Source organism: Phaethon aethereus (genome assembly GCF_964289735.1).
Source record: "Phaethon aethereus genome assembly, chromosome: 5".
Lineage (NCBI taxonomy): Eukaryota > Metazoa > Chordata > Aves > Phaethontiformes > Phaethontidae > Phaethon > Phaethon aethereus.
This window is the reverse complement of record NC_138579.1, coordinates 57,243,703-57,269,710: the sequence shown is the minus strand read 5'-3', so window position 1 is coordinate 57,269,710 and position 26,008 is coordinate 57,243,703. Positions and strand designations below refer to the sequence as shown.

The 26,008-nt window shown below is 35.4% G+C and overlaps 1 protein-coding gene across 3 annotated transcripts in view; it reads right to left on the bottom strand.

Moving 5' to 3' along the window:
- SOX6 (SRY-box transcription factor 6) overlaps positions 1 to 19,596 on the bottom strand; it is a gene marked incomplete at its 5' end in the record, with an annotated part of 229,949 nt that extends 210,353 nt beyond the window's left edge. For 2 of the 3 annotated variants that reach the window (XM_082000011.1, XM_082000012.1), the window contains 2 exons: positions 4,799 to 5,009; positions 19,353 to 19,592. In XM_082000011.1, coding sequence (XP_081856137.1) covers positions 4,799 to 5,009; positions 19,353 to 19,592 — 451 coding nt within the window. Of the gene's footprint in view, positions 1 to 4,798; positions 5,010 to 19,352 lie in introns of all 3 variants that reach the window. The other variant, XM_082000010.1, reaches the window with a different exon arrangement.
- Positions 19,597 to 26,008: the final 6,412 nt, after the last annotated feature.

Sequence of the window (26,008 nt, the reverse complement as noted above, 5' to 3'; positions counted from 1 at the left end):
ACAAAAATGGTTTACCAGTGTCCGGTTATAAAACACAGTATGTGAGAGTTTAAGTTTCTTTATTTCCCAGTGTGAAGTCAACAGGAAATATGTACATATTTGTGTGTTCAATACTTGAGTATACTGCCCTTACTGGCATGATAGAAAAATTTATAGGGGAAGTGTTAATCTATTTTAAGTCAATATAAAAGAAAGCCTTCAATTATTATTAACTAATGAAGCTGAAGGGGAAAAAAAAACAAAACACAAAATCAGAAAAACCACCACTACTGAGTAGTGTAGTAAGATTTTCCCTATTGCATATAAAATGAATAATACATGTGAATTCTTAATTTTTAATGTAGATATCTTTGGACGTATTATATATCACTATGAGTTACATATATCCACCCATAGAGAAAGAGTTACAAACAGGTGCACATGACAGAGAATAGATGGAAATTCATGAATATACTACTCTTTATATAGATGCTCATTATTCCAACATGCATACGTAAAAATCTTTGATCTCTGAATGTTCAACTATGGTCTTCAAGGAGGAAACAAGAATGGGAAGCAGTTTATAAAAAGCTTGTGCTAGAATTGTGAACTGAGCTTGGTTGAAAAATGATACTGTATACATCGCTCAGAATCAAGGTCAAAAGTGAATTAGGAATCCAGGCCCTGAGTAATGAGGGCTTAGCACTTAGCAGAAATGACATGCCCAGTTTCCAGCTCAGAAGTGCCAGCTGACCTGCCAACCTAGCATTCCAGATCTGAAAGGGGGAAATCTGCTCTCCTAGCTACAGACAAGATGTGCACTACTAATTATTGCTCGTAGAGGCTTATGATGAAGTACAGTAGGATAGTTGTCCGGAAGCCAATTCTTAGCCTAGAATTCAGGCAGCCCAGACAATGTAAATCTGTCTCACAAAAGTAATATAAGCAACGTTCTGAAAGAAAGGTCTTTTACTGAAGGGGGATAGAAAGGGAAAGAAGCAGTCTCACCATACTATCTAGCATAAACTCTTCATTTGAGCTCTAAAGAGAATTAATACTTGGTTGCACTGGGGGATACTTCCAAAGAAAAAAGTCAGTAAAACAATCCTTCTGCTCATAGAAAAACTAAGATGATGAATATATTGAAGTTATCCAAGAGGTCCTAGAGTCTAGTGTTGTTGATTAAATTAGACACCTGTTCATTTCTGACCTCTTCTGTCTTATGAGAACACATGTCAGCAAAGTCTTTACAGACTCAAATTAACTCTAAACATTTGTAGCATTCTTTTTTTTTTTTCCCCAGTTACAATTTTCTCATCAATTTTCTCATTTCCAAATCACTACAAATTAAGACACAGGAATGCCTTAATGTACAAAATATGCAAATACTGGACCATGAAGTCAAAAAATGTCGTTTATCCTGTGATGTTGGTAATCTTTGTTCAAACTACAAATAATGCTAGAAACATACCTAAGGTATATTCAGTCCTGTATGAGGCGCTCATGTTCCCAGATTTATACACAAGACATGACACTGGCTGAAGCACTATTATTAAAGAGAGATTAAAACAGCTGTACATTATGCTGAAGCACTCACTCTTTCCTTTACAAACAGACGGTCCTGGATTACAAGCAGCACTTGACCATTTAAATCACTACAACAACCAGATTTAACCAGCTGGGCCATATTCTCTTAGGCAATGCATGTTGACCTCCTCAGTCACAGCTGCTCGGATGAAATTCTCATTAGACAACTTATTTTCAGAAGCCAAAGGACTCTGATTAAATATATCTATTTAGACATAATAAAGTCTTTCACTATATCTTTTCCAATGTTATGAGGTACAACAGAGACCACAAGTAGTATATACAAGTATAACAGACACCTAATATCTGAAGGTATACCACAAAATATTTAAGTATTTGACACCAGCAACTCATATTACTCAAACTCAGATCTTACAGATGGATCAAAAAGTTATTACAATAACATTACAAAAGACTTGTTGCTGTACTTGCGCAGGGGTTAGAACAGATGACTGGAATTCTCGAGTTCTTTATTCCACTTCTAACTCTACAATTAACTTGATATATGACCATGTGTTAGCCCAATTCCCACAGCTATATCAACGTTCATGGAGCTCCTCCCTATAAAAGATGCGAACATGTACTATTAATTTATCCAAAGGAGTGATGCAAGACTTCAAGCCCCACAGATTTTACACAGTAGTGTACAGTAGAAATACATGTCTTTTCCCCATTACATTCATTAAAGCAATTATATTATGCTATCTATTTGCTCAAAAAATCAGTAGGTGTTTTCCAATATGGGTAAGCAATTTCGTGACAGATCAGGACTTATTACACAAAGGGTTCCTCAACAGCATTGGCTGCATACCATTTTAAGAAAAAAACTCCATAGAAACATCCTATTTTAAATGATAGATATTAAGGAGCATCATGTATGGTACATGTGCGATTAGGCTATTAATTAGGTTGTTTAAAAGAGACTATAAGATCGCAAAACATTTTCATCATCTCAGACCTCATTTCTCCAACTGACTCCGCACTGAGTCAGTTGCAGCACCCACAGTCACAAAGATCAGAGTCTTAAAATAGTAATTATTTTTAAAATGTTATTTTATTCCAAACAAACAAGCATGGAGAAATTACTTCTTTTTAATTCAGAGAAACCTCTGAATACTGAAATAGGTATTCAAATCTGTCCTAAGAATTTTGGTATTCCTAGTCTACACACGAGTTTAAAATCATTGAACTTCCTAAGTGTAACATTGTAAAGAATTTCCAGTCTTTCCATTAATGATTTTTCTGTGTTAGTTTATATGGTACCAGTCAGATGTTCATTAATTATTTTCCATAAAATGGAAGTGATCTTTTTTTGTACAGAAAATGCTGGATGAACTGAAAAGAACTGAACATGAAAATACAGTCAATGACCTTTGAACTTATAGGGAGACTGTAGAATAGTTTTCCAGTATAATGCGGTCCATAGAAGGCAAGATTACTTTATAGATCAGAAATTACCTTTATTTTGCAGCTTGTGAGAACATACAGCATGGGAGGCTCAGACTCAGTGAGAGGGAGATCTCTGCTGTGCACACACCTCTTAAATCAACTAGTGTATAATAACATGGAGGAAGTGCAGAAGATTCTTGAGGATTCATACAAAAATAAGCTATGAAATGCTTGAATCCTTACAGTAAGATACTATGTTTAAACTTTTTGATGCACATTTTTATTAGCACACCATTCAGTATACTCCTGGAAAAGTCTTAGCTGTGGTGTCACTATAATCAACAGGAACTTGTATATTCCCGCAGCAAAGTATGAGCCAAGACCTTTGATTAGCATGGAGTGCCGAATGACTGTTACTGACTGTAAAAATCAACTTTGCCAAAGTAACATTTAAAATAGTTTTCCTAGCCTAACTACTAAATCTAAGAAAGTAATTTTTAAAAGAGTGATCTTTACAGCTGAAAACTGACAGATGGTAGTAAAGAATCTGGGACATTCTCTCTTTAGAGATGTTTCACCAGCTTCAGAAAGGACACCTATAGAACACATTTGTATATGTGCTGGCATTTAACAACTATGCCAAAAAATTTGAAAGCTTACTTCCATCCCTACATGATTTTATCCCATATTTAAACATGTTATTGTAGCAGCATCAATTTTAATTGAAAACTACAGTGCTATATGGAGCCAAGGGATCCTAAAGTGCACTGTTTGAAGTGCACTGTGACCAAACCATGAAATTGAGGAGGTAAAATCATTCTGAACTCATTCATATTTCAAAGAAAAAAGAAATCACAAAGTTCTACTGCCGTGTCATTCTACTAAGTTACAAATACTCTTCCTGGATTATTTTTAATTCTGCAAAACAACACTGGTAAAATAACTAACAGAATCCACACGGATGCCTCCACACCTGTTTATGTATTTCAGAGCCTCCTGCTCTCACATCTTCCCTGGTTCAAACTCATGCATGAGCTCACAGACTAGAAGGTATTGTTGCAGAAGCAACCAAGAATTCATTCTACTGGACATGGGGAGAGATTTTCATAGTGGACCCTGACCATGTGAACACATATACTGATAAACTCATTCTCCAATTATCTTTAGTTCCTATCGAGGCAAAAATCTTAGCAAAGTCAGTGAAAATATCTGAATAAGGAGTGAATATATAAACTGCCTTAGATTGCAAGGATTTGTCCTCATTTTTATCTCTCCCTTTTAACGCTTGTAACAATATCTGAGCAGACTGTAAAAAAATTTCTTCAGCCACAATTCTAGATATATAGGTCAGAACTAGGTACTCTTTACACTTAAAACTCTTTCCCTTTCACCTAGCCACAAATGTTGGGTCATTAAGGTGATGAAAGATGAGAATTTCTAAGGCAAAACAAACCAGTTCATGTTCTATTCATGCCTATTGTTTAAAACAAACATTTATCTTTTAAAAGAAAAAATACCGCTGAAGAATATCCCTCACAACTCTACAATGTTGTTATGAATTCATCATAACCTTTCAAGAGTTGAGTTTTCACCTATACCAACATTCTTGTTTTGATTCACAGACAGACAACACAATTTAGAAAGTTTGAAAAAACTGGCATATTTGCCTAAAATCCCTAATAGGTCTCAAACTACCATTGTCATGGTAACCTGTGAATAACTTTATCCTAGCCTTTGCCAATTATGCAATTTTCTGGCTCTTGATACCCAACACATTCTTTGTGCCATAAAAACTGTTGGGTTTGGGCGTGGGGAAAATGTATTAGTCTTATCCAACACATACCCTCTTGCTCAGTCCTGGTCATTTCTTCTAGTTTCTTCTGCTTCAATGTGTCCACCACATCTGCAAGGCTTCCTTTGCGGCGTTCTGGCGTTCCAAAATTAACACTGGTCATTAGCTCACTGCGGTCACGACCTCCTTCATCGGGCTTGTTTGGTGAGGTAGAGGTATTTCGGAAGGAATATAGGGAACATAACTTATTACTCTCCGAGTCCTGCAAAGAAACAATACAATGTGAAAACATAAGCTATTCTCTTACAACAAAAAGATCTCAAACAAGCAAAAGTTGAAAGCATTATTTATTATTCTGTAATACTAATGAGCCTACGTGTATACTCCACTTTCTAGAATGAGATTCTATGATTTCAGTTTCTCAGTTTCAGTGCTTGACAGGGGCTCTTTTTTCCTTAAGACCAGTCCTCTCCATGCTTCTAATGATCATACTTCATGCCTGAGACACCCTCATCAAGGATTTTCCTTGTCAGAAACAAGCCACTTCACTTTTTTCAGTGAATGTGTTAAGCTTTTAGTGTTCTTTAGTTCCTTAAGTAAAGGCAATACATGTAGCACTGAGAGAGAAAATACAGGCAAGGACAAATTATTCCTGGATGGATCCTCAGCTAATGGAAAACAGTATCATTTTAAAACTAGAAAAAGAGTTAGGCCAATAATGACTGAGGAGCAAGGAATCTACTTCACAGTTAAACAAAGCTTATGGTATGTGTCTATCCATGCTCATTCACTGCTTTTTAAATTAAACCATTTTCTTAAAGAATTAAGGTTGTAATGCTTCTAATATAGAAAAAGGAGATGTTACTTTCCAGGCTAACATAGTCAAAAATGAGCAAGGAAATGAGTTTATGGCAGAACAAATCATGTTTGCTGATACATAGGTATTGAGACTACATGTATCGGAGAAGGTGTTATATAGTCAAAAACACACAAAGTAAAAATGGTTCATCTCCCTTGTCAATAGATAACACGCAGTATCTGAGCAATAACCTAAAAGAAAAAAAGCATCAAAAAGCAAAGAGCAATGTCAATTCTCCTCAGTTTTATGATACCACCCAACAGTCAAGCCCTTTGTGAACTTCTCTGGCTCTGACTCCTCATTGTCCCAACCATACACGCAACATTTGCTGCATCTCTGCTTTCACTCTTTCAGCTAAAAAGAGCACAAATTCTTCCTCAAAAAAGTGCATAGTGTTCCCCACAAACAATAATATTCCTACCACTCTATGAGCTGAAAATACTCATCTACAGAGAAGAAACTTGTGTTGGGAAATGTCCCAGGTGAAACAAGGTCTGAAGAAAGATGGCCTAGAGAACATTAACCATCGGCAACAACATCAAACATAAACCTTTGCTTCCGTCTTGAACGCATTAAGAAGTAGCTGTGCAATGTAACAGAAGGACTAACACTAACAATGAGCAAGTGTGGTAACTAAGGTGGTGGTGACAAGTCGTCATCAAGCACAGCAGCATATGATCAGCACAGCACTGTTATTGCCATTGGAGAAGGAGGCAGCATTTGCTCATGATGTTGAAAATGTATTTATTCACTAAGACAGGAAACTAGAAGAAGATGCTATCGCATCCCAACAGTAGCAGCACCCCTGTCAACACAGTAGGAGTGACAGAGGTTTTGTAAGCGCAGACAGAGAGGTGACAGGGAACAAAAACTTTACCTTCATTTTTTCATCTATCAAACATTAAAGAAACTTTCATTTCACCCATTTGTATTCATTAAATAATCAAATATCACAAAGGACAATAATAGCTTAGACAAACCAGGTACAGAGTGAAATTTATTTAGTTGCTTTTAGAAAAGGAAGGCTTTCTTATCTTCAATTGTTTCTGAAAACTACTTGGCGTTTTTCTTAAAATTTGGTCTAAGTTACCATGGAGATGAAAAAAGCATCTTCTAGTATTTTTCAAATGTAAAACTTGAATTTCTAGAATACATTTCCTCAGTGAAGAATTAATACTATATAACACGTCATTTTCACCTTTGAAGACTACAGTATAAGAGCATCTTAGTAATTTCAAAGGACTTTGTTCTCAAGAAAGCAATGTCCTCTTACAGCACATGAAGCATACCCATCAGGCTTAATACAGGGTTTTTCATGCTCTCAGCAAGGAACACTAAATCTATTGTTTAGGCCGGAAACAAGAAGATAAGGCTAATCTGTGGAGCAAGTAGAAATGACTGAATGTTCTTCCTCCTGATAACCTAGCCTGTCCCTTGTCTGGATGCGTACATGGTCCTTCACTGTTAATGAAAGATCGTCCAAGTCCAGCATCCGTTAGGCAGCACATCCGCACTTCTTTTTCTTGACCAAAAGACTGTAATGTCCGTAATCATGATGAGAAGTTTAAACTCATTTCAAACTATGTACATTTATGGAATGGAGGAAGAATGACAGCCTGTGCAAGAACGAGGATTTTTTTCAAGTAATAGAGTATTTTATATTGTCAGGTTTGTGGGTAATTAAAATTCAGAATAAAAATAAAAGAGTAAAAGGTATCCCTAATATTTTTTGTTCAGTTTGGCCCTACAGCTATAGTATTGAAGTCACTAAATGGCTAATACATTTGCAGTGTATTATCTGAATTGGCACTCTAAGAAACCCAGCAAGGATGACTTCTTGAGCTTTTCTGAAATATTTCAGAAAAAATCTTTCCATCTTTTTCTGAAATCAGAAATGGTTAAAAGGAGCGGCTGAGGATTCAGCAAGAGAACTGCACAAACTGAAAGACATTCAAAGGATTAAATGGGCAAATGGAAAAACTGTAGACCAGTCCAGTACAAATACCTTATCTAATAATAGCAGAACTCATCTAGAAAAATCTAAATCAGCTGCATGTACAATTATCCACAAGAAACAAAACCAATTCCCATGCATTCTATGATTCTAGATATATTTGTGAATAATCTAGAAATAAAATGTAGCTACAATGAAACACTGAAAAGGTTTCAGAAAGAATTTTATATCTATGCAATCAGAATAGAAATTTTTATTCCAATGCATCTAATGTTGGCAGCCTTCTTTTTTATCCCAGCCATATGAACAGGTTATATTGACCTCACATCCATGGCAAACTAGACAGATCAAAAAACAGTGGGCAAGAGAAGCATCTCTGTTCTGTTTTCTCTAGAAAGGTTACTCAACTGTATTTGAAGGGAAGTGGTTACTGCAGCATTCAGTTTGTTGAAAAGCAAATAAAAGTTGCAGCAATTTTATTAAGGATTTTAATTTGCTTGGTGGACCTTATAATATTTTGCGGACCAATGCATGTCACATTTATGTCCCAGCACCTCATCCACTGCATGACCCTGAATTCTCACGTTTAAAATTCATGTATTTCTGTAAAATGGCATTTTAAGTCTAAACTTGAAATAATATCTTCAACACATGACAGTCCCTTTGAAAGGTGCATTTTTCAAGGTGTGCTATTCTTCCCGATTTCGGTGATATGCATGTAAAGGAGGGGGGAAAAAGAAAAATATTTTGTAATAAGATAAATATCAGACATTTATTCTATGGACAAAAGTTTTAAAACAGAGCATGCTTCTTCATCCAACATTGGTGAAACTTGGTCACAGTAATCTCTACACACTTTTAATCTTGACTGTATTAGTCAAGAAATAGAACAATATCAGCATATTAATAAAGCGTCCGTATGAAAATATTATGCCCATCTGAAGCGTATTTTACTTCCAATAAGAACGGAGTGCTTAGAAAAGCAGAAATTTAAGAAAAAGGTATGTTTGTAAAATTTTGAATTTGGTCCTAACAGAAAGAGTTAGGTAAAAGTATTGCTTACCACAGATAACCTAGCAAAGTGGGTTTCTTCTCAGTTTGATCCAAAGTGACATCTGGTGCAGACTGCTCAGGATCCCACCATACCTTTCCTAGACATATTATAAAACTATCCTCCCACTCACATGCTAATACTGGATAATTGTAGAACAATTGTTTATGCCCATACCAGAATACATAGGGGTATTGCATAGGGATTTTTTCCCAGCATAACGGTGGCTTTTCCAGACTAGCCCTTGATAATTGGCAAACAATAAAATTTAAAGACAGCTTATTACACAAAATTAGGCATAAATCTGACCGCCTAAGGAACAACACATATGACGATTTTGCATCTTAAGCTTTATACTTTGCCTTACTGTGTCAGATATAAAAATGTTTTAAGCTGAATAAGTATCTATTTGCAGATATGACTAAACCAGAAAATCTTACTGCCCAGCAGCTGAAGACAGAAACTCAGTCTGGACTGATCTTACTATTCCAGCTGCTTACTATTCAGCAGGGACAAAATTAACTCTATTTTTGAAAAGTTAGGTTTTAACATCAAGGTAAATAAAGGGCATTTTTTCTGTATACATTTCCTTGCCAGACCATTAGCACAAACAAAATTTTATTACAGATCATTCAGCCCACTGTACCTAGTGTTTTGACAAAATGTCCCTATTATAACACCTTAAATACCTATATATAGCCATTAAAATTTAAGGATTAAGTTTCAAAGTGGGCAAAATGGAGAAAAATAAATAAATGCACAAAAGACAGAAAACCAGAAATTAGCAAGGCATGAATACTAAAATACTACGCATGGCTCACAGAGGTAGGTAGCCTGTGCATGAAATCATACTTTTACTTACCCCTAAAACCTCTACCTAACCCCCTACTCATATGTCAATGAGAAAACAACATTAATATTTTGAGTTGCAATATGGTAAAAGCTTTCCTAGGTCTATCCTTGGCCTTTTTCAAGTTAGAGGGGCAGTGTAATTCTTTAACCAATCCCAGGTTTGCTTTGATGATATGTGGTCCAACAGCAATGTCCTTAGCCCCATCAGCTTTCCAGGCGGCCCAGTGTAAACAATGAGTGGCCTATTGGCCATTCCTTTTAGAATTGCTGTGAATGGCTCAAATATAGTTTTGTTAACAGCAGAAACAATTCTGAATAATTACAAACAACGGCTTGGTATAAATAAAGAGGTAGACTCTTTCTGACTACATACATGGCAGTTTCTTCACACTCCATAATAATTCCTTTAAAACTTTTACATTAAGATAATAAGTACAGATATTTCAGCATGCCTCTTACTCTGATAGACTTATTTTTTTAGCATGTACATTCATTCAATTTCACAAGTTACACTGGTAAAATCCTTAAAAAAGAGAGCTGCTTAGTTTCTGTACAAAGGAAGGAAGATCCTTATACTTTCCTAGATGTTTCTGTTGAAAAGGGATTGAACAAATAGTTATAATTTTCTTGTTAGTGTAAAAAATGTATTTTCTTTTGGTTTTAGATTCTAACAGTTTAAGTAGTTAATTTTCCCATCAGTTGTTACACTGGTTTTAACAGAATAAATGAAGGACTACTGCTGTAAGTACTGGTAAATGTAAATAAAGGTATTGAAAGTTGACCCAATATTTTTTATATCAGGAAGCTAATGTTTATAGCAATATCTGCAAACTGAATCATGAGCCAATTTGTATCAACTTTTATGAAGCCCGTTCATTTCCAAAATAGAGTAAACACACACAAAGTGACAGTTCTATTGGTGCAAGACTGTATACTAAAAACAGGATTCAATATTCTTGTTCCTTCCTCTGAATGACCAAAGTACAAGATATGGGGGCTGCATTTGGGGGCTGCATTTGGGGGCTGAGAAGCAACATCTCAGTTTGGGGACTCCACAATCACAGAATCATGGAATCATTAAGGTAGGAAAGGATCTCTAAGATCAAGTCCAATGGTCAACCCAACATGAGTGGAGATCTGGCTTGGAACAGATCTCTCTTTGGGATCCTCATAAGGGTTTAGGACAGACCAACAGTCTGGTGAACTGGATTGTCTGGTCAGGAGCCTTAGAAGAGGGGAGTGCACAAGGCTGTGGATTTTCATAAAGAGACATTGCAATTGCATTATGGTGGCATTTATATTTCCTGTAGAGAGGATAGATTCTGTCTCAGATGAAGGTGTGAAAAGAGGAAAACTCAGGAACTGAAACTATGGGCTGTACAAAATCAGGGTAACAGTGTTAGCAATTCAATAATAACTACTGTCAATTTTGATTGAAAGTTGATGACTGCAACCCTCCCCAATAGCCAAAGAGAAAACTGTCTCTGTAAGAGTTCAACTGAAAACACAGGATGAATGGCCAAGAAGAAGTAGAAAGCAAATATTACTAACATAAAATGTGTTAGCTGAATTGCTTATTTCCATGTGGATGAGGCTTTTCTGTTATAAATGGATATTTATCTGCCTCTGCATTGAATGGGACACATGTAAACACCCCAGGAAAGTTGGATATCCAGAGCGGTTTTGATTCCAAGTACTAGAGGCATGCTGGCACTTGGAACTAGTCTGGAGTTAACATATAATGAAAGCAAATGTTTACAAAATCATTTCCAATCACTACATTAAATAAGGTTTCCCATTTTGAGGAATTTAATTAAATAGAATTAAGAGAAATTAAAAATCTAAGTGATCATTTCCAATTCTCATCTGATTTAAAAAAAAAATACTTTTATTAAGAAAGATTTATTTAAATCCAAGGCTTGAGAATGACTGCTATGAGCTATTGAGAGAACATAATTTGTAAAGTCTCGGCAAATTATGCTAGTGGGAGGGCAAATGGCAAGTAATGGAATAAAACCTCAAGTCTTTAACTCAGCATCTACTCTGATAAAACTTACACCGATTTCACTGCCAAATTATAGGCTAAATACAACTTGTAAAAGGCTTGTATTTCACCTTTTATACACATCTAAAAACATCAACAAGAACCAGTGCAACAATAAGCATTAGCTCTAAGCCAAGAAATAGTATGCTAAATTAAGAAAAAAAGAAAGGAAAATAAATTTTGTTTAGATCAAAAGTTTGAAAATGAGATGACAAAATAATCAGGCACATATGATACAAATATGGCCTTATGGATAGGCCACTGCAAGACTAGATATCTGTTTGGAAGGAATAGGCAGGGACTTTTTCCTTGATGTAAAATACGACCACTTAATTTCAGCAATCCTTGCATACTCAGTTGTTGGAGCAAACCAAATGAATCTAGGTACACCAACTTTTGGGTAGAGAGATTTCAGGAGATTACAATTATTCACCTATGTGATTTAAATCCTTCTCTTTACAAATGAGCAAATCTGTGAAAAATGTTGACAGGCATTTTGCTCCATTTCAGAACAGAAAATCACCTCAGAATTGTCGACACTACAATGACCAATCATTTTGATATGGCAATCAACTCACCCACAAATGATATACATAAACTCATGTGTGCTTTTCTAAGAGTTAGATGCTAAGGATTTCCTTAATTCTCCAAATACCATATGTCCTAACTCCCTCTGTTTAGGTTTGGTAATAAATCACAACAATATTGAGACTTTATGCCCTGGACTTTGGTTAAATGCTCTTATTAAGGAAAAAGTAATGGAAGAACCATTTATAGAATGAGTATTTAGACTTATATTTTCATCTAAACTGAAACTGAAGTTGCATTGTGATCAATCCCAGCTGATTAGCACTGTTTACCTTTTGGGTAAATAAAGACACATATTTTGTGATGTATGCTTGTCAGAAGCTGCCAAATAAAACAAGGATTCTGTGGCTTGGATATTCCAGACCACTTTGTATATATCCAACTTCCTCCTATTAGGTCGTCTTAGTTGTTCAACTTATAACTAGATCTATTGTAAATATCAAAATAAAATTTGTATTTATGTTTTTAGCAATATCAAATGCACATGGAAATCCTTCTCTGTATATAGTTACATGACATGTATTACATGCTTTATGTTTCCCTTTTAGCATTTGCAGAGGAATGCATGCAGGAAACCAGCCTGCTGCATAGAATACTTGTATTTCTTTAAGGTAAACACTGATGAAACATTTGGAAGATTGAAATAAAAACAAGACATTTATGAGACATAAAGGTATCACATAAAACTGTTGTGAATTACAATAACATTGGCTGAATCCCAGAACAGATAATCCTTATAAACATGCAGGAATGTTGTAAACTGTATATGAATGTCAGTGATATAGTACATTAGGAGATTCATATTACACTTGGTGCTGTGTGAGTCTCAGTCACTGGATTTTTCATGGCCTCAAAGATTAAAATAAATACATGTAGTATCTTTCCTCCCTCCATGAAGACATTTTATGTACACAGTTTTATTATGCTGAACAAAGATACCAAAGTCTGCTCTTTCTTGAGCTGTCAAAGTACAAAAGAAATGCAAAAAGTCCTTGCACAGATGTAGTAAAGTGCTGGATTTTATCTTTTGGCAGGTGCTCAATATGCAGCCCACATAATCACATGTTAATGACTGGAGTGTGTTAATCAGCATGCATACCTGATTCCTTCTTGCCCAAGGAAAAAAAAATTTAACAATTTCGAGCATGTTAATGCTTCTACTTTTGAAAAAATTTATGTCAATATACAGAATGGAATTAAAAACTTTTCAGAAATTGCTTTATAAAAAATAAGTAAGGTTAAAATAAGAGAAAGAAATAGAATGACTACAGGTTGAGACAAACATAAACTTTTGTGAAGAATTCAGGGGATGATTAATTCTGTTTAAACACAGTCCACCCTAGAATATAGGGAAAGGTTTAAAATAGACCGTGCATTTGGAAAAAAAATTATACTGTGTCAAAATGAAAATAATACAAGTATAACAGGCATGCCAAAAAGAACAATTATTTGGTTATTCTTTAAAATAAATTCAATTTTGTATTTCACCACCCTGCTTAAGCGCATTACCCTGCTCACTTTTAGGGAATTGTTTTATAATTTTTCATATTAAATGTAAACATCTTTTTATGCTAAAGCTAGTAAAACTAAGTCCTTGATCTTTCAAACCTTTAGACGTGTGCTTAACATTATAGTTGTTGGTAGTTCTAATAAAGCCAAGTTTAGCGAATACCCAAACGCTTTTTGAATCAAAACAATGTGCTTGGGAAAAAAAAAATATTTCTATCTTTTCTGCAATACCTTTCTCACGTAAGTCATTTAATGCAAAGTAAAATATCATATCATCTGCTTTTTCACACCCTTTACTTTCAGCCAAAACTTTGTATCCATGCAATTACATGTGAAAGTATTTATCTCTTTAGTTAGATAAAAATTCTGATGCACTACCTGGCATGCAGAAATAATATCACAATCACAGTAGAATTGCTTTCGATCATCACAAAACTCAGATTTCTACATGTAAATAACAGCTGCATGAGCAATTTAGTAGATACAGAATTGCCAGAGTTTAAGGCATTTATATTTGATGCATTTTATATGCTCATATCCAGCCTGTAAATGAACTAAAAATAAAATTTCAAAACATGTAATTGTATCTATAACTTTTGAGAATTTGAAGCCATGAATTTATATAACAACAAATTCACAATGTTTAGCATGTGTAAATGGTTTTCAATGATCTTTCCTAAAAACCTGAGTTTATTTTCCTCAAAGGGAAAAACTTTCAACAAGAGGAGTTAATAACAAGGAGTGAGGGGAGCGACAGGATTGTGCTTGTTTTATGTAGAGACAGTAAGCACTGAAACGTTAAGACCTTCAGGATACCGCCTATTTCTGCCTTTCTGATACCAGTAGTTTTGCTAAAGCTATATAAAGTTAAATTTGATACTTGGTGATTTAAAATGATTTTAAAAGCAACAAATACATGTGGCATTAAGAGACCTTCACTTTTTCTGCTGCATATTCAAATTTACTATCAGTGCTGCTGAGATGTGTGTGCAGACACAGGGGAAAGGTAGCAAGCCTTTCGCTCTTTTGGCAAGAAGTCAACAAAAGACAGGGACTTGACATAATTATGAAATACATGTCGACGTTGCCATTTGAGATAAAATCCAATGAGATACATTTCATTTCTAAATCCAAGGTGTCTCTAAATGATGTTACAAAATGTATGGGGAAACATAGCATATATTTGGAGGCAATTAACTTGTATTTGTATATGTATATGTATAAGTGTTTGATTTTCCTCAGTCACAGGGAAGCAACACCCACCCTTCAGCCTTTACTTCCTGCTATGGTTCCCTGTAACAGTCTCTCACTGCATCTTTCCAAGTAACAGTGGAGAAAAAAGATGTGGATGTCCTCATTCTGTGCCTGCACACACTATGTGCCATCTAAGGTGGTGGTCAGGGGAGGAACAACAGTGGGAAAACAAAAGAGTACAGTGACCATCACGGTGCTACGTTGTCATGTATGATGATCGGCACAGTGCCTGCAAGTCCTTCACAAACCCTGTCTGTTACCAGATTGCTATATCGGGGCGGGGGGGGTGGTGTCTGTGGAATCCTACTATTTGGAGAAAGATTCTGAATTTCATTAGGCTAAAGCTGCTCAAATTTATTGTTCATGAAGGCCGCATCTAGCTTTTAGAGCCATGGGAATACACCATCCCATTCCTCAAAGATCAGGGCACTTGCCATCTAATTTTGTATCTTCTTGTTGGCACTGCTTTCTTCTGATACTTCAGAGCAAAAATATAAAACCTTCACAATTTACCTCACAAGCTGTGCGGGGCTCTATATAAAGATGGGGACCATTCCTGGTTCCTCAGCAAACAAAGCACAAATTATGATTCTCCAGTTCTTTACATATTTACTAGTAAACATATCATTGGGATACAACAATTCAATTACTACTAAACTTAGCAAAGGTAAGTATTGTTGGCTTTTCCCCACTCATTCTCTCTCAGTCTGTTGCCCTAAGAGAGACAGGTTTTGGATACAATCTAGAAATTTGACTGTATTTCTTGCCTGCTACTCACTGTCCAAGGGAGAAAGCAGGATAGTTCCCTCATGACCTTAGTACCACTTTGCTCTCTTTCCTACAGTTTACTGCAGCAAACAGATATGTCCTTAGCCTAAAATAGATTTTATTTTATAGTAGAACTACAGGCAGCCACAACTACCCATATGTCCAGTTATTTTTATATTAAGTTACAGTCAGAAATATACATATAATCTTTTCAACTCAGCAATATGAAATTACAGATATCTTTCAGTTGTTTTATTTTCTCCCCACTGTAACATCAAATTGGCTGGTGATACGATACTCGCAGTGTAAGTCATTACAGGTCTGACGTTACAGTTGTTACACATTGCTGAATCTGTCAAATGAAAAGGGAGCACAAAGGGAATTTCCAAATGCAGCTGCTATTTCCCATTTGTTAAATCCTTTTATTACACCATATAAGTACACAGCTGGGAAATACTATAGAGTGGGAGTTAAAACAAAATATTTTGGCTTCCAGACATTCAGAATACACAAAGGACTCAGTGGAAAGCAATGCCTGATATCAAAAGGGAGTGAAAGTTTGAAAACACTTCTAGCCAGTGTGGTTTTTTTATGATAATACACAATGTAGTTTAAAGGTATCTTGTATTACAGAAAGTGCTGCATACCATAAATGTTGGGAAGAAACTCAATGGGTTTTTTTCAGTCAAGTTGCCCTACTACAGTGTCTTTTTTTCACCTAAGATCTGCATGGCCCTCTTAGCATGTTACAATGCATACTGTGTGCTCTCACAAATTCCAGCGAACTCCTTAGTAGTTTTAAGGGCACGAAGGATGCAGGATTGTGCCCTTAATTAGGTACCATATAAAAGAGAATTTTTTTTCCTCCATATATGTCGACACAGCATTCTTTGAATGTACTATCTTATAAAGAGACAACACAAGTTATTGATGCATTTTAATGACAGCACTACTGTCTTTGCTTTCAGTGTAACTGCTATGAGCAGGTGCTTCTTCAAATCTGCTTTAAGAGGATTCATCTGGGAAAGGTCAGAAAGCACTTATCCTTGTAGGAGTTTGGTTTTAGTAAGTAGAAAAGTGGTCACTACCCCAGCACCTATCTCAAAATTGCCCAACCCACCTTCTGGAATTTGTCTTTCTGGAAAGAAACTCCTATCCTCCCTTAAAGGAGTATGAAATTGCCTTCATCAGGAAAATTGCAGACACCTCTGAATTCTTTCTTAGCAATATTGATGATTGCTTGGAGATTGAGCAGTGTTTCAGAGAAACTTTATGCAATTAATTGAAGCTTAAAGGTTTGCTCATGAAGGACATAAATGAGGGAGAAAAAAAAAAAAAAAATTAAACAAGTTACCCTAATTGACAGTCCGTTAAGGAGGGGGGGGAAAAAAAAAAAAAAAATCTTTTCACCACTTCACTCTTGTGATCTAGCTAGTCATCTAACTCACCCAAACTGTAAATACACTGGGACTTTGCTCTGTGCATTTTAGATCACTTAAGTGCTACCAAATAGCATTCTTCAGAACTTCAGTTTTCACTTCTAGCCAAGCCTTTTAAATTATACCCAGCTTTGAGCTGGGGAAAAAAAAAAACCTGTTTGGTTTATCCTTGAGCTACCTAAATAATAATGACACACATCCACCACCAGATTTAACCCAAGGGAATTGTTGAAACTCCTAATGATTTTCAGGACATTCATCTACATATATGATGGAATATTTACTGAAAAAAGGAGAGAGGAAAACCAGAGTGCTAAGTCACTCAAGCAACGTTTATGCACCTGTTCTGAAACACGATAAGCTGTGTATTGATTCATGCCTGTCCAGAGGTACAGCAAGTGTTGACATGATAGTGCAGTATTACGAAAGAAAACAGAGATTGCACTCTGTTGCTGTACGTGTAAACCCACTTCAGAGCAATACAACTGATCATACTGCAAGAGGATCTATCATTTTGGCTGAAGCGTTACTCCAGGTCCAAGAAACAGCCTGAATCAAAAACAAATGCTTTGAGGGACTCCTAGAGGCTAGAAATCCCTTTCTCTCTGGGACAGGGTCATTTTATTAATGTTACTGGTGTCCTAAGGCCGAAATTCCCAGACTGCACATGCCTCTCTGAATGAATAAGAAAGTAGCTAATGAATTCACAGATTTATTTTTTCCATCAACAAACTTGGTCAATCCTTTCTAGTCTGCATCCAGCTTCTTCTCCTGGTAACATAGAAGTTAAAATTATTCTTAAGTGCTTAACGCATGACTTGGGCAAAAGAGCGACTCTCCATCCAAAATGAGGTTCCATCTGAGAATTCTGCATAGAAGCCATATATATAACTCACAACCTACCTTGCCAAATTACTAACCTATGATAATTTTTCTTTTTAGCCATTTTTACAGTTGAAATTTTGCCTTCCTCATGACAGTCACACAAATACACAGGAATATTTTAGGCCTGACAGAAAGTTCTGCACTGTGTTCAACTGTGCATTACATATTAGGTAGCATCTTTCTGGTTTGGTTTGATCTTTTTAGTCAATTAGATTTTAGAAAGAAAAAAAAAACCCACTATATTAACAAAATACGTATTATTGTAGTGATAGTATTTAATTAATTCCAGGTATCACAATATGCATGAAGAATTTCAGTATCTATGTTGATTAATGCATTAGAATTACTATTTCTAGTCAAAATTGAAATAAGCTCATTATTGTTAGTGTTGTCAAAAAATTCTACAATTGCTTTTTAACCTTATTGAAAGCTGTTGATTCATAATAAAAAAAAATACTTGCTGAAAAAAAAAACCCTCAGACATTTAATAAAAATACAGAAGAAATTTTATGAAAACGCAAGGTATTCTTTCTAAATTAGCTGTGTGAATTTAATGTCTGTGAAAGTCACTTTCTGGAGAGTCTGGAATTATGGTGATCTAAATTTACAGAACACCTGGCTGCTCCATATACCTTAATTCTGTTCCTCAGAAACACATGCAAGGAAAATGAATTGACGGAGATGCTATACCCATTCAGTCTGCTCATTTATTGCAGAGTTTTGGGGATAGAGAGACAGAATTACAACTGTAAAATAATCTTATCTAGGTTACTGAAGAGAATACAGATAATAATTCTGATCATTGCTAACATCACCTATATACAAACTGGTGATCTAGAGCAGAAGAGCATGACATAGTTACTCATAAACATCTTTCCCCTCCACACAACACAAGGTTGTAATTTCCTATAAATACAGCAGGATGTTTGTTACCTAAAATGCCAGCCGCTTTGTTGTTATGTAAAGCTATACTACTCTAGATTTCTGAGAGACAAGTAAAAAAATACATTAAAATTTCTTCCTTCAGCACAACACTTTGCAGATGACAAACAGTTGTGAGCTACATCCTCCTGTCAGAAATTAATGCTTGAATATATGAGCTAGAGAGGTTATGACATAAATCAGGTTATGAATGAAAACATGATAAATAGATGCATTTCCTTTCCGAAGGTGAACTCATCAAATGACCTCATTCATATAGACCTGTATACTTAAGAAGATTATACAATTGTAATTTACAATTACACCATATTGATGTTGATCTATTACTAACACTGACACTTTAACATTTAAAGAGCTTTACACCTATGAAGGATTGTACTAAACACGTAATTCAAAATGGAAGTGAACAGTTTTTTACAATCCTAATTTAGAAAGACACTGTGAGAACAATGAAACTCACCATTCTGTGTTGGGCTGAGATGACTCCATCCCACTCAGGATCTTGTTGGATGGTAGTGACCAGAGTTGGTAGCTCCTCAGAGTGAGGTTTGTTGTGCATTACGTTATGTAGAGGCAGATGAGAGGTCACATGTTGATCACTGTTGCCCTCTTCCTTGTCTCGTGATGCTAGATCCTGGGTCATTGTTTCCTCTCCATCAGCTGCACATGCAAATGGAGAGGTAGCCTGCTTGGAAGACATTCTTCTACAAAACAAGAAAAGCAGACAAAAATAAAACATTGGTGTTAAATGAAAATAAAATCAAGCTCAAAACAGTCCTCTAAACACACCACACTTGCCTACAACAGTTAAAAATAAATCATATGTAGTTGACAAAAGTACTCTAAAAAGTATGGGTTTGGGGGATCTGGATGCAAAACACTGAGATAAAGTATTCGTTGATGCCAAGCCAAGGTCAGGGTTAAGTTATATGATGTCATTCTATTCATTTAGACTTGTCAAACAATATAATTTTCTCCAGCCATAAGAAAATAGTGATTTTGTTGGTATTTTCATGTTGATTTTGCATAAGAGTTCAAGTCTTTACATTCTTACTCCCATGAGCAATCTGAAGGTTATAAGCAAACGTTTAAATGAGAGAGTCCATCGTGCTTTCTGAATGTCATTCCTTGCAAGCAGAAGATGTTTTCTACACAGATGAGAATTTTTAATCCATTTCAAATTCTGCTAAATAAGTCCTTTTGCTGTTTGTTTAAAGCTGTATCTGCTCTTAACCTGTTTAAAATTTTACCCAGTTTTACCTTTTGGAAAGTGTTTTGAGAAGTTCATGTGAAAAGTGTTCTAAAACTGAAAGGTTTATCAAATGGGTAGATAATATCTGAGTAATCTTTTACAGTTTGAACTAAAAATCTAAAATAATTATGTTTCATTTCATATTAGGCATCGAGTGCAGGATATAGCTCAACAAATTACTTTAAATGACTTAAAAGTGTAATGAATAAATGCATTGATTTATGTTAAATGTCTTTTCCTAATAATGGCCTCTTACTACCATCTCATATGCAAACACAGCTTTCACCACAGTTTCTGCACTTAAATGAAAATATAACTGACTTCAACTCAAAATCTGAAAACACTTTTTTTTAAATTTCTAATAAGATTAACTACAACTGTTAAAACAATCATTAATAAACCTGAAAGAAGTCAGCTTAAATATATTAGCTATTTTCCCAGGTTTTAGTAACTTTAGAATATCCTTGACACTGAAATTGCTGAGAAACTAAGGAATAAGGTCTTCACCTTAATTGCTTTTTAACAATAATTGATTTCATACCATTTCTTTAAAAATGCACAAATCAGTTAACATAGGAAACCACATGAGCATTTTTCAAATTAGCAAATCATTAACTTGCTAGTACTGTTTCTACAGACAAATAAATACTGATTAAAGGGTCTGGAAATCTGAGACTAACAGTTAAATTTACAAATCTGTCACATGCTTTCATGAATATTACAGTGAAGGAAATATCAAGTGCAAAGAAAAATAATTAAGTTAATTCCAATTTAAACAGTAGTTTTTATGTAGCAGCCCGTGTTTCACATAGGATTTAACAGCTAATGCTAAATTTCTCACAATTAATGAGGGAATTCAGATTTTGTATCCTACAGTGAAAAAAAATTAATATAGGATCAGCTAATCTAATTATGTACAGTTCTATATGAAAGTATTACAAAGCTTTGAAGTGCTTTGAAACATATTAAAACACTGATACCTATTTAGAATAACTATTCTGTAAATAGAGATAATCCTACCTCTTAAACTCGATACTGGTGGGGAAAAAAAGATTTGCATTTTCTTTAGGGAAGCCTAAGTGTAAGTGGGAGTCTATTATTAATGTTGCCAATAAGCAGAACTGAGGAATTTAAACCGTGTATTACATTCTTACTACGCTAAAGAATTTGTGTTGATGCTACAGAGAACATGCCAAGAGTTCAGCAACCGGCATTATTGTACATACTTCAAAAGGTTCTGCTTCATAATTACTGTGATCCAAGATAAAATAAAAGGTTTACTTTCCCTTTTCTCATTAAGAGAGTCACGTTAATGTAATCACTCACATGAAAATATAAGTCAACACTCTATGCAATTTGAAAACCAGGCATGAAAACTGAAAGTCACAATAAAGGATTTGCCTTTCTTTTACCTTCTCAGCAGATCTCGTTCCTGTTTCAAACTGAACGAGCTTCTGTGAAGAGCAATAGCTATGGCTGTTTCTTCACTATAAATTAATCATGACACAAAACTAGAAATGAAAATGTCTCTTAAGAATAATTTCAACTACAAACTGCACCAATGAATAGTAGTGCACAATCCTAATTAAACACAACTCTGCAGCTGCAAAAATAGGCTGAATCTGTCCAAAGCTACGAGTTGGCTTTAAAGGCTGGTTTGTTAGGGACTGTTTTCTTAAGGAAGGCTGGGCCCTCAGTCTTAATCAGCCAATAAATTATTTCCTGCAATTACATTAAATAGAAAATTATCTTCAAATTGGGAATGTTAATTGAAAATCAAAATTCAGACTGAAGTTTAGAAATTACATGCTGAATATAATTAGTCTAGTAAGGCTTCACCTCTATTTCATAAACAGGCTTTTGGTATTTCCTCAAGTGACCATTCAGTAAAGCTATCTACTGGTAATGCACTATAGAGGAAATACTTCTTTTTTTTTTTGCCATATACACTAATATACTTTCCTCTTATTCAGGATGTTTTAAACACAATTAAATAAAAATCTCTATTTATGTTCTGTTGCTTAAGTTGATCACACAGAGAAAAGGGGACTCTGTTAACCTTAAAAATAAAATCATATTGACAAAGATGCATTCATTAATAATCTCAAGCCATGCCCAGCAACTTTTTTCTGTATTAGACTAAGAGAACAGACCAAGAGCTGGGTTCAAATCCTTCCTAGCTCCACCTACCCCTTTTATCCACTGCTGCATTATGATCAGACACGTTTTCATACTGCACTTTACTCAGTTGCCTATAGTCCTGGAGCCTGAAAAGAAAGACAAGCTCAGGCAGGCCTCCCAGGCACTTGCTCTCCTCATGACATAATTTTTAGGGGTGTGTTTCACTTCTATTTTCCCCCAAACCTTTGTTGAAACAGCAAGATTTAGCACATTAATTATGGTCAGAAGTCAGCACTTAATGGTACCTTTCAGGTTTTTGGTTGCTAGATTTTAAACACTGGGGTAAAAGGGACAGAGATATAGGACCCTGCTAGACTGAGCCCTCCACCTTCTTTTCCCAGCACAATCAATGTACCTCATGTATACGTCTTCTGAGGGTGCCAGGTTATGCACCAAATATTGATTATGATATTGATATATTGTTAATTATCGATTATAATCAGTAAAACAGAGTAAATATAAACTCTGTGACTGGGGTTATCCAGTCAATTACTTCATGCAGGTTTTCACTCGTTACCTCTTTGTTTTTACATAAATGCGAGAATTCTGTACAAGGGACCTCATCAGATTTCAGCCAATAACTCCAAGGTCCCATTCAGATTCAGAGAGAGAAGAATCTGGCCCATTTGAGTAGTTTGTGTTTATGATAAAAATAAACCACAGAACAGGTTGTTGCATTAAAATGTTTTAACATTAAAATATGAGTATGAATAGCAGTCAAATTTTAAGTCATGATAACTTCCCAATTTTACATTTAAAATATTCAAAATACATTTGCTAAAATCTCCGGTGTGAGAAAAAAAAAAAATCAATATTCATAATAAATGAGGCTTGGAAAAGGTATGAGAAACTTACTAATTTCATAATAATTTATTTTATTTTTCTCCTATTATCAATTAAATTCACTCAAATGGTTTTTAAAAAAGTTTCTGATAAAAAATATCTCCCTAGTTATAACCCCTGCAAACAGGGGTTTATAATGGAAGTGCTGACACAACCCTAACTACAGCAGCGCAAATGGTGCCGCTATAATACACAAAATCAAGTTCTATTATTCTAAACTATCCTCGCTCGTGGGGTTTTCTTTACTGTGCTCCCAGACAAACTGCTGAAGCATGAAAAATTTAAATGCAATCAAGTGGGTCCAATTCTACTTTACTAGAACAAGTGTCTACAGTGGTACAATCTTAAAAGAAGATGCAACAGATTTGTTTGGTGCTTTTCTTTCTTTTTTCTTTTTTAGCTGTTTATTTATAATACTGTGCAGTGGAGATAAAATAAGAGAGGAAATTACACTCACATTATATCAGTATATTGATTACAGAGCACACAATCAGAAAGAAAACTACATTGTGAAATTGTTGCTTTGGTTAAATTGACAGATTAGCTGAACACAGCAATCACTAAAGGTAGAAAATATACCTAATGGGTATGAAAAAAAAGTTGAAAAGGGCCCTAATTACCTCAAGTCCTATCACCTACTCAACTTTGAGAATTAAATAAATCTTGATTTGTATTTTCCAAACTAGAATAAATTCTATCTCATTTTGAACTCACGACAGAAGAATAATGGGATCATTTATCAAAACCTCAGTAAAGCTGAAGAACTGGACCCCAATTTCAGTTGGCCTTGATACAGAGGTAGTAAAGCTAAAATTGAACTGCTAAGGGTTTTTTATCTGCGTAAAACTAAACACAGTCCCAAGCAGCTCCATTCTCTATATATCTGACAAGACTTTTTTTATTTTAATCCAGAGAAGAAATTCTCTCTGCTCTAATGAAGACTGCCAGTCAGATTCTCAAAACATCACTTTTCCTTCTTTCCTACAGATAACATATGTTCTATCTTCCTAAATACAAATAATAATACTTTTTTTGTGTCTAGGGCTTTTCAATGGTCTCAAATTCTTCAGGCAATGTATATCTTCTTTTTTGAAACAGTTAGATGATATTCCTGACATGAAAGGTTTCCAAAGCCTAAAATCTTCCAACCCTGCTGATTGCACAAACGATTAAATGTTACAGTGGAAATTATGGCTAAACCTGGAATTTTATCTACTAGACATTTAGAATCAAGCCACAAAGCATTAACACACACAACACTGTGATAGTCCAGACACTATTTCAAAAACATATAAACTAAGCAATAACGAGATATATGACAACGCAGACTTGTAGTTGGACGGAGACTCTAGCTTCTGCTCTGCTCCACCCTCACAAAGCATTCATAAACCTAAAGGCATGTCTACACTGCAGCCGCATAAATGACTGCTTTGTAATGCTGAGTTATCCAAACTAATTTTAAACAAGCTCGTTTCTGATAGCACTCCAACTACAGTAGCGTGGTACTCAGATGGACTAATTCATCCTGCTTTAGTGACTGCAGTATAGACATAACCCAGGTCTACAGCTCCAACAGTAGATTGGAATCAGATTAGATTAGAAATACATTCGCTTACAGAGCTTTTATGAACAGTCTCCATTCCTTTTCCCCAAAGTGCCAGATTAAAGTACTTAAGTGCATGATTAACTGTAAGTATGCAAGCAGTCCACTAATTTCTAATTGGACTCCTCAGTTTCAAAAAGTTAAGCACATGCCTAAATGCTTTGGTGACTCCAGAACTAAATAAATTAGGAGAAACCATTTTTAGAAGTACTCGTAACCTTTTAAATAGTTGCTTCTAAACTTCTATGCTAACCTGGTGTTCATGTGAAGTAAAATTCAGCCACAGCATCTTAGCCCTCCCCACCTTTTAAAAGAGCAACAAATGTGCATACTCCTCTCGTAATATGAAGCGTGACTTACAGGACCGTCCCTTACAAACCATCGCTCAGCTTTGGGACAAATGCATTGTATACTCTTCTTTCCCTGCACTGCCCACGGTATCCTCCTCTTTCCATACCTATGGCACACCTCATAACCTGGTAGCCCTGTGTCTTTTGTGGATCCTCAAACTCGTTCTGAAACTCAAGAGCGGACCCATGGAGCATCCTTTATGCAATCTATTTTGCAATACAGACCTGTTGTAGAACGGGGTACGCTGACATAGTTGCATAGAAGTTACTGGCATAGCTGCAAACCAATTTGGCATAGTTTAAACAATCAGGAAAACTGATCTTTATTTTTGCTGTATAAAGATACCAGTTACACTAGGGTTCAGATAGACTTAAAGAAAAATGAAAATGCTATGCCAGCAGCCAAAATATTTCACAGCTCTGCCCCTGTGAAACAATGTTATGTAGGCATAACTCAGTAATGTAATTCACTGTAAATCTAATGCCCTAATCTGTCTGCCATTTTAAAATAAACAGTTATTTCCTAAAATCATGAAATCTCGTATCTATTTTCAAGGAGCCTTAGTAACACAAATGAACAGTTATTAATAGACTCCATTCCCCTGGGGCTCCATACCCCAGAAAGAATCCCCATGCACAAAACCCTATATAAACTGACAAGGCAGCAATGGGAGAGAATCTCTGAATTTCTGTTCCTGGCTCTGGCTCTGAGTCACAGCAAGGCCTTAGACAAATCAGTTCAACTCCCTCAAGCTCTTCCTCGGCTTCATTTTTCAGGAATACTACAAGAATTAGTTACATATGGGTCATAAACAGGATTGCAAGATTAGAGAGTTTATGGTAGTTGCAGGAATCACCTTAGAAATAAAAAGAGGGAGAGTGATGGA